This window comes from Chinchilla lanigera, unplaced genomic scaffold, assembly GCF_000276665.1.
Source record: "Chinchilla lanigera isolate Chin_1 unplaced genomic scaffold, ChiLan1.0 scaffold00105, whole genome shotgun sequence".
Taxonomy (NCBI): Eukaryota; Metazoa; Chordata; class Mammalia; order Rodentia; family Chinchillidae; genus Chinchilla; species Chinchilla lanigera.
In genome coordinates this window covers 6,257,822-6,267,768 of record NW_004955506.1, presented here as the reverse complement: position 1 = coordinate 6,267,768, position 9,947 = coordinate 6,257,822, and the positions used below count along the sequence as shown (strand labels likewise).

General features: G+C 49.3%; 1 protein-coding gene across 1 annotated transcript in view; it reads left to right on the top strand.

Moving 5' to 3' along the window:
- Ten1 (TEN1 CST complex subunit) overlaps window positions 1–9,947 on the top strand; it is a 34,530-nt gene that overhangs the window by 18,907 nt on the left and 5,676 nt on the right. The window contains 1 exon segment of the mRNA XM_013505995.1: window positions 1,395–1,552. Within this exon segment, the coding sequence (XP_013361449.1) occupies window positions 1,395–1,552 (158 nt within the window).

Here is a 9,947-nt window from a genome sequence, read left to right as displayed (position 1 = left end):
GACAGTGATCCTGTAAGATTATAATGGAGGGGGCTAGGGATTTAGCTCAGCGGCACAGCGCCTGCCCAGCATGCGCAAGGTCTTGAGTTCGATCCCTGGTACTGGAAAACAAACAAACAAACAAACAAACAAAAAAGATTATAATGGAGCTGAAAATATCCCATCATCTAGTTTTTACTGTACTTTTTCTATGTCTGGATATGTTTAGATACACAAAATATTTTATATTGTGCTACAACTACAATTGCCTGCGGTATTCAGTCTAATGACATGAAGTATAGCTTTGTACCCTATGAACCATAGGCACACCACACAAATGTGTAGTAGGCGACCACTTAGGTTTTTCTAGTTGTACTGTATAACATTTGCAGTGATGAGTTTGCCTAGGGATTCTTTTCTCAGAACTTACCCATCATTAAGTGACTCAGGACTGTACCATAATTTAATTAGCAACCAACAGGGAAAGAATAGTCATTTCAACAGATGGTGTTGGGACTACTGGATATCGTCGTAGGCAGAAAAACACTCTGATCGCTGCCTCACTATATATATATATATATATTTATATATATATATATATATATATATATAACATATATATATATAAAACTTACACTACGTTACAGTCATGTAAGCTAAAATATAAAATGTTCAAATATAAGCAGGAGCATATCTTCATGATATTTTTGTAGTCTGCAAAGGCCTTTTAGCTGAGATGCAGAAAGCAAACACTATAAAAGGAAGAAAAAAGCCAGGGATGGTGGTGCATGCTGATCATCCCACAGCACTGTTGGAGGCTTCGGCAGGGGGATCACAACTTCAAGCCCAGTCTGGGAGTTTAGCAGATTAGCAAGACTGTCTCAAAATAAAAAAAAATAAAAAGGTCTAAGACTGTAGCGCAGTGTAAAGTTCTTAGGTTCAATACCCAGTACAGGAAAAGAAGAAAGGAAGGAAAGGAGGGAGGAGGGAGAGAGAGAGGGTAGAAAGGAAAATGGTAAGAGGACTTGGACATCAACAAAATTAAATACTTCTGGCTGTGTATGGTGCTACCTGCCACCATAATAGGAGGCTGAGGCAGGAGGATTGCTGCGAGTTCAAGGCTAGCCTGAACTACACAGCAGGACCCTGACTCAAAAAGCCAAAAAGCAAAACAAACAAAAGAAAAGATACCAGTAAGAGAATTAAAAGCAAGAAGAAGGAAGTTAATAGGAAATTATCTCACAACCCACAATGTAGACTGAAAACATTTGTTCTGATTTGTTGCTTCTACTTTAATTTCTCAGATCAGATTGAGGCTTACCATGAATTTCCATGGATTTATTGGCCTCCCAAAACCTCTTGAGCTTTGTGCTGGCTCTCTGTGCATGGAAACGATCATGTGTCCTCTGCCCCAGGTTGTGCCTGTACGACATGATGCAGTCCCGGGTGACCCTCACGGCTCAGCACGGGTCTGATCAGCACCAGGTTCTTGTGTGTACCAAATTGGTGGAGCCGTTCCAGCCCCAGGTGGGCTCCTTATACATGGTCCTTGGTGACCTCGAGCACCATGACGGTAAGTGTGGCCCACATTCCCCGCTTCCCTCTGGTCTGAGTTGGGGCCCAGTCTTGCGGATACTCAGGAACTAGAAACCGGCCGGGCTTCTGACCTCTGGGGCCCTCGGGGGGTTCACACTCCTGCCAAACCAGCACCCTGGGCAAGCACGTTTGGGAAGCAGATATGATCTGACTCCCAAAGGCCTTTCCCTGTGGTACCAAGTCAAAGAGAGGGACAGTGAAGAGAGGGTCACTATGGGGACGTGAGAAAAAGGAAAGAGGAGCCACTGATTTCTGAAGGCTGACACATGCCTAGGCCTGGAGTAAGGTGTTTGACTTTTACTCTGTCCACTGGCCCTTGATCTGAGCCTTATTTTTTTTTTTTTTTCCGGTAGCAGGAATTGAACTCAGAATGTTGTGCTTGCCAGGCAGGCGCTGTGCCACTGAGCTAAATCCCCAGCCCCTCGATCTGAGCCTTATTGATGTTTCACAAATGAGTAAACCAAGGCCCAGAGAAGGTAGTGCTGGAATAATAAATCAGGAAGTCAGGGGAAGGGAAATAGTATGCACAGGAAAGAATAAAAGTGGTCCAGGAAGGCTGGGTGAGGTGGTGCACACCTATAATCCCAGCACTTGGGAGGCTGAGCCAGGAGGATCACTTTGAGTTCAAGGCCAGCCTGGGCTACAAAGTGAGCTCAAGGTCAGCCTGAACTGCAAGGTAGGACCCTGTCTCAAAAAAAAGACCAAACCAAAACACCCCCCAAAAAAAGTGGTCCAGGAAAATCAGTCTTGTGTTGAGAATTGAAGGCGTTGCCCACTTGGGGTTTCTCTTGGTGGTGGAGTAACTCGCCTGGCACCCGTGAGTTCTGGGGCTTGAGCCCTGTGCCACATTAGTGGGAATAAAAGAGTTGATGGCAGGGTTGGCAGCGTGGCTGAGTGAGCCTGGGCCCTGCCCCCAGCTTTGCGCGCACGCGCGTGCGCACACACGCGCACACACACACACACGCACACACACACACACACACTGTTGAGAAAATAAATTCTTTGCCTCTCTCTGGCTGTCCCTCCAGATGCCATAGAGAAACAGACCAGTTACTCTGGGCCAGCTTTTCTCTGCTCAGATGGGACCTGTCACAGTGACCCCATGTTTGTGTACGACGCAGGCTGTTTTTTCTCTTGCTCTGTAAGCTTCCGCAGGAGTGGCCGGGTGGGAAGGTTAAGGCCTAGGTGGCCTCCGCTGTGAGCGCTAAGGAGTAGGGCGGCGCAAGTGTGCCGACACGATAGGGAAAAGGAAGAGCAGCTGAGCGCCTGTTGCCTCCCTGGACAGTGCCGTGGGTGGAGGGAGACAGATGAGTCCGTGTCAGTCTAATCGCTTGTGCCTGTGCTGAATAAAGCCAGTGCGTGCCTGTCACTCAGGGCTCTTTGTTGAAGGGAGACAGGAGCTTCTTGACCTGCCGCATTTTATCCTAATTCTGTGTCTCTTTGCGTTTCGTCTTTGTCACCCATCGGTCAGGTACAAGCTCGTAGACTGGCTCCTACACTTCTTCCACCCTGTCATCAAGGGAACATGCTCATTGCAGAGAGTTTAAAGAGTGTTAAAAAAAAAAAGAAGCTACCTGTAATTCTACCCACAGACAACTTTATGCCTCTAACTGGGCGTATTGCCGCCCAGAATTTGTTTGTTCCCTAAGTAGTTCAGGTTGGCCTTGAACCCACTGTGTAACCCGGGCTGGCCTCAAACTCATGGCAATCCTCCTGTCTCAGCTTCCCAAGTGCTGGGATTACACATGTTTGCCACCACACTTGGTTTGTGTATATATTTAATGGCTATGTAGTATTATACAGATTAGATGTTCATCCTAACTTAACCATTGGATATTTGTATTATTCCCATTTGTTGATCTTGTAAATGAAAATATTAAAGAAAATATAGTATACTGAGTCAGTAGAGTATTATGCAGCCATTAAAAATGGTGTTATGGCTAGGTGTGGTAGCCTACACCTGTAATTCTGGTACTCTAGAAGGCTGAAGCAGGAGGTTTGCAAGTTTGAATGCACCCTGGGTAACTCAATGACCCTGTCTCAAAATAAGAAATAAAAAGGGGATGGGGACATAGCCCAGTGCAAAGTTCTTTGGTTCAATCACTGTTCAGTAAAAAACAAAAGTTGGAAAGATTATTTAAATGAATAGTCATTTTTTTCTGGTGGTAGAGAGTCTCTTTTCTTAGCATTTTATAATGAAGATGTATTGCTGTTATAGCTACAGAGGGGGTAAAAAATTTAAAGAATGCTATAACATTCTCATGCACTAATCTTTCCTTTCTTGCTGATCGTTTCTTCATTGTGGTTTCCTGAAGTAGAATTGCTAGATGAAAGGATACAAACGTTTGTGTTTCAGCTGGGCAATATGAAGTGTGATTATAATCCCAGCACTTGGAGGGCTGAGGCAAGAGGATCACTGCAAGTTCGAGGCCAGCCTGAGGCTGCAAAGTGAATTTAAGGCCAGCCTGGGTCACATAGTCAGTTCAAGTCCTGCAGCGCCAAGCCATCCACGGCAGCTGGGCTGCAAGCAGTGCGAGCTGTTGTTCCCGGACTCTCGGTGGGGCCGCAGCATGTGGGGTGCTGCGTGCCGAGGGGTCTGTGTCCCGGACAGCTGCCCTGTGGTGCTGACAACTTCACACAGCTCGACCTGGACGGGCCACACCTGGAGAGCTCCATGCAGGAGATTGGTGAGGCGTTGATTAGTAGTCTTTACTCCACTGCCCTGTGCAAGGTGTAGCAGCCACACGGGGCCCAACAAGGGAGAGTGCTGACTTGGGAGTCTTGCCACATTGCCTAGGCCTGCCTTGAGTCCTGATCTTCCTGCCTTAGCCTCCCAAGTAGCTAGGACTACAGCGTGAGAGTAAGTTGGCCCTGAATCTCTGGAGACGTGCAAGGTGTGGGCCGTAAAGGCAGGGACCCTGGAGAAGCTGGTGGAGCACCTGGTGCCTGCCTTCCAGAGCAGTGCCCTTTTCCTATATCTCTGGCCGAACCAGTACTCAGAGGGTTTCTGTCAACCTCCAGACTTTCCCTGCCTCGAGCAGCCAGTGGCTGATAATATAAGTTCTGACATTGTTATGGTTTGTGTCTGGATGTCTCCCCAAAACCTCATACAGTCATGGGGCAGGCTTCTAGGGTTTACAGTTGATTCATGGGTGTGAGTGTTACACCTGCCCTGCAGTAGGTAATTTGCATACAGTGTAAGGGAGGGAAAGAGGCTGCTTGCTGTTGCTCCACCTTTTTTGCTTTTGTTGCTTTTGCTGTTTTCCGCCATCATGAACTGCTGCCCTCTGCCGTGTGCCACTCTGCCTTGGAGCCAGCTGGTTGTGAACTGAAACCTCCACAGACTGTGAGCTAAATAAACTTTTCCTTCCTTAATTTTGGGTGTCAGTATTTTGTCTCAGCAGCAAGAGAAAAGTAACCAAGACAGACATCCACTCCAATAATAGTGCCCAGAGCAGGAGCAGGCACCAGTTTCTGAGCCAGAGACAACTCCAGCACCAAGAGCAAGAGCCAGCTCTGGGGCCAGCTCTCTCCGTGTCTGTTGTGGAGCTGGAGCGAGCTGTGTCACAGACTCTAGAGCTGGAACCAGTGCCAGGACTCAGGCCCTCAGTTGAGCCACCCGGCCTCCCCCTGTGGCCACAGGGAATGGGCTAAGCCAGGAGCAGCTCACATCTTGCTATTCCCTCCCGATTTGGTGGAGGAGCAGTTTGCACTGATGGATGCTCCATCTGGTTCCAGCAGGTTAAGAAGGGCAAGGAGCACCTGGCATCCACCATCCGTGCCATCACCCAACCATATCAACCAACTGTATCATCGCCCCCTTCCTGCAGAACTGGAGCATGAAGGCCCTGGCCAAGGCCCACGTGGGGGAGCCCTGGATCGAAGTAGCCAGGAGATGGCGAGTCCTGAAGGACTCCCCTCTGTACACCATCCTTTCCACTCTGCAAAGCAACACCATCCACGGCCTGAAGACGTGGGAAGGTGTCTCCAGGGACAGCCTCTGTGTATTCTGTCTCCGGGGTCAGTCTGCAGCTACAGCTCCACACTGCTGCTGTACCACCCGCAGGTGGGTGACTTCTGCGTCATCCACGTCAGCCTGGACGTGGACAGCAGCGACCTGTCCAGGTCATGCTGGAGACCAGCCAGGACAAGGCTCCCACCACCATCCACAAGGCCATGGACACATGCATCCTGGACAAGGATGAGCTGGAGGACTGTGAGCTGGTCCTGATCACTTCAGACGATGGAAAGCTGAAGATCCCTGCAAGCGCCAACGTGTTCCTCCCCATGAACTCTACCACCAACTGTGACTTTATCCTGAAAGCGCACCTTCACCACAGTGGCAAAGGTCAAGCATGGAGCCAGCTCAACCCTCCCTTGCGTGAAGCCGAAAGGACTCCAGATTGCTGAGGACGTCTTCTAAGGCCTCTGCTCAGGGCCTAGCTGGCAGCAGTTTTCTTACTAGGCACTGGCTTGTTCACTGCTTCTCATCGTTTGCATCACAGCTTGTTTTGCATTTCTTTGCATCTTCAGACTTTCCCCCCATGATTATGAGCACATCATTCATAGCCAGCCAAAAGAGTTAGAGAACCAAGAGGGCAGGGTGGTGTGCGGGCTGCGAGGGGCGCGTGTGCCCTGTCCTCTGCCCTGGCCAGAGGGTCACCGTGCAGTTGCTTTCAGCTCCCTGAGCCAGGTTCTGAATTGGGCAGATGCAGTCAGTCAGACCTTGCCCTCGTCTCCCGGCCCATGTCCAGCTTGGTATTTCTTAGACAAAGGAGAGGCTACTTAAAGTCACCTTTGTGACATTTTTGCCTCTAAAATTAGCTAAGAGACTAAAAAGGTGCAGCTGTGCCAGCTGTGTGACAAACACCTGGCGTCTGACCTCCTCTGTTGGCATCGCCCGGGGCTCCAGAGGGCTTCCTGTCCAGGAGTGAGGAGTCAGGGCACACATTTCACTCGTCTGAAGGTTTCTTCCTCTCCCTCCTGCTTTTTCAACTTCTTTTTTTTTTTTTTTTTTTGGTTTTTCTCCGGTACCGGGAACTGAACTCACAACCTTGCGCTTGCCAGGCAGGCGCTTTTGCCGCTGAGCTAAATCCCCAGCCCCTCCCTCCTGCTTTTTCATTCTCTCACTCTGCCTCCTCCTTTTTCACTTTTTTTTTTTTTTAAATTTTTGAGTGGGTGGCACATGCCTATAATCCCAGCACTCTGGGAGGCTGAGGCAGGAGGATCGAAAGCTTGAGCCCAGGCTGGGCAAATTAGTCTAGTGAGACCCTGTCTCAAAGTAATAAATAGCCTGTTAGTGCTGGCAGATACCTGTAATCACAGCACTGGGGAGGCCGAGCCAGGAGGATCACTGTGAGTTCGTGCCAGCCTGAATTATAGAGCGAGACTTTGTTTCTGAATAAATACATACATGTGTTCTGGGGATGTAGTCAGTGTGAGGGCCCTAGACTCAATCCCCCGCCCCGCCAAATTTATGCATGGTAATCGCACATTTTCATGGGGTGCAGTGTGCCATCCCAGCACAAATACAGTGCATAATGAGCAGAGCAGAATAACTCATATATCCAACAGCTCACACGCTCATGGCTTCTTTGTGTTAGGAACATTCACTGTTCTGTTTCCGAGCTGCTCTGAAGTAGACCTGGCTTCCCCCGGGGCCCAGCAGTCCTCCCACGCGGGCTTGTCCGGGCTGTCATGCTGCACACCTTGCAGAGCCCGGGGTGGGGCCCGGATCTCGCCACCTCTCAGGTTTGTCGCGTCCCACACCCCGCTTCTTGTCCCTGCTGCCAGCCGGTTACACCACCGTTCACTTTTGCCTCACTTCACCTCCTGTGCCCACTGTACCTTGGACTGCCCTGGCTCTGCCTGTGCTGCCGGTGCTTTGCTCTTGGCTTCTCTGCCCTCTCACTGCTTCTCTGCGTTGTTCTTTGGCCAGGTTCAGCCCTGTGGACTTGGGACCCTTGAGTGTGCTCCCAGCATCTCCCCCGCTTGCCGGGCCTCAGCCCTGCCTTCCATTTCTGCGCAGTGAAGCCCAGCCTCACCCTCTTGGGTCCCACGACTGCTGGGCGCAGCAAGGTCACAAGGCTCTGCGGACTCAGAGCACCGTGATCTCAGGGTCTCTTAGCTCGCAGGGCCCCTCCACACTACCTAGAATATTAGCGTAGGTGCTGCTGAGGCGAGCACTCTACACGGCCTAGAACCCTTCCATGTCAGCCCCCTCCGCGGCTCCCTGACAGCTACTCAGGCATTCACCTGCCGCATAAAACCCCCTGCTTCCTCACCTGGCGTCCTCAGCAGATGACCTTGCCTCCTACCCTGCAGTTAAAATTAAGGCCACAAGAGTAGTCCCTGCTTCTAAAATTACACAAAGCCACAGTCGTCCACTCCTTCCTTCCAGGCTGAGAACCAGAGGATCCCTTTCCCTAGGGGCATCCGCAGGCTGTGGCACAAGGCCTGCCCTAATAATGCGAATAAGAAGTCATCTCTCCGGGGTGGTGACACACGCCTGTGATCCTTCACTCTGGGAGGCCGAGACAGGACAACTGCAAGGTTGTAGCCAGTCTGGGCAATTTAGCAAGACCCTGTCTCAATACAGAAAAATAAAAGGGTGAAGGTGTAGCTTACTGCCAAGGTTCTGGATTCAATCCTTTTTTTCTTTGGTCTTTTTGAGACAGGGTCTCACTATGCAGTTCAGGCTGGCCTTGAGCTCTCTTTGTAGCCCAGGCTAGTCTCGAACTTGCAAAGATCCTCCTGCCTCAGCCTCCTGAGTGCTGGGATTATAGGCGTGCGCCACCATGCCCAGCATATTCAATGGTTAGCATCTGGGAAGAAAAAAATAATCATCCATCCTCTTGAAGGTTTATTCTGTTTTGTGGACTAAAGTGCTAACCAGTTCCTTTTTGTTGTTGTTGTGTTTGTTTTTTGAGACAGGGTCTTGCTGTATAGTTCAGACTGGCTTTGAACTCACTATGTAGCCCAGGCTGGCCACACCTGCTGACCAGTTCTATGACTGAAAACAAGCCAAGTTAAGTTTTTAAAAAAAATTTAAAGATTTTTTTTTTTTTTAAAGTCTCCCCCTCTCTGCTGGGCATAGTGGCACATGCCTCTAATCCTAGCACTCAGGAGGCTGAGGCAGGAGGATTGTTGCAAGTTCAAGGCCAGCCTGGGCTACAAAGTGAGGTCAAGGCCAGCCTGAACTGCATAGTGAGACCCTGTCTCAAAAAGACAGAAAACAAAACAAAGCAAAACAAAAGTCCTCTCCTAGGGAGTGGGGGCCTGGGAAAAAAAAGAAAAAAAACATTTTTAAGAGTTCTCTAAGCTGGCTGTGGTAGCGCATGTTTATAATCTCAGCAGTCTGAGGGATGAGGCAGGAGGACCACAAGTTAGAGTTCAGCCTGGGCATCTTAGTGACTTAGCGAGACCCCATCTCAAAATAAAAAAACACTGGGGATGTAGCTCAGTGCACAGACCCTAGGCCTAACCTCCAGTACCAGGGGAAAGAAGTCATCTGTGTCAGCCAGGGCCTTTCACAAACATACTTGCCAAGACACTTGTTCCCCACCTCACAATTTCAAGTCTCCTGTTCCTGCCCCTGCATTCTGACTGCGTTTTGCAGCCCAACCCGTCGTGCTTTGTTCTGGGTTCCTTATCTTCGTAGGAAGAAATTCCCCCTAAGTGACCATTTCTCCCTCTGTCTGAGTCACGCACTCCTCACCCCCACAGCACTTCTTCAAACGCTGGCTTTTGTCTCCTATTTGCGCAGGGCTTTTGCAGGTGGGTGAATAGCCCGGCTGCTTTGTCCCTTGTGCCTCCCACAGCTCCCAAGCTCACTTCCCTACTTCAGAACTTCCTTGTTCACAGGAAGAAGCTGCGTCTTCTGCAGAATAAATCTAGAGGTGTAGGTTTCCCTGGGTTACAGTGAGGAAAGAGTGCTGGGTATACTTTGAGGAAATTTCTGTAAAATTTAGGCAGATTCCTAAGAAAATCATCATGTAGGAGGTTTAGAAACATTTTTCCAACATGGGTTTATCCTATAGTTTAGAAACATTTACACGGGATCCTATTTCGAAATTTTGTTTGTTTAGTGGTGAAGATGGGACTCAGGACCTCACACATACTAAGCAAGTAGGTACCCTGCCACTAAGCTACACCCATAGCGCCAATGTTGAGGGGTTTGGTGATTTTTTGTTGCTGCTTTTGGTTTTGTGGTATTAGAAATTGAACACAGGGCCCTTGCACTGAGCTACATCCCCAGGCCTTTTTTTTTTTTTTTTTTGCTTTTTTATTTTGAGGCAGGGCTTCTCTAAGTCATTAAAGTGGAGCCTGGAGTTTGGGCACACACCTGTCGGAGGCTGAGGCAGGAGGATCTC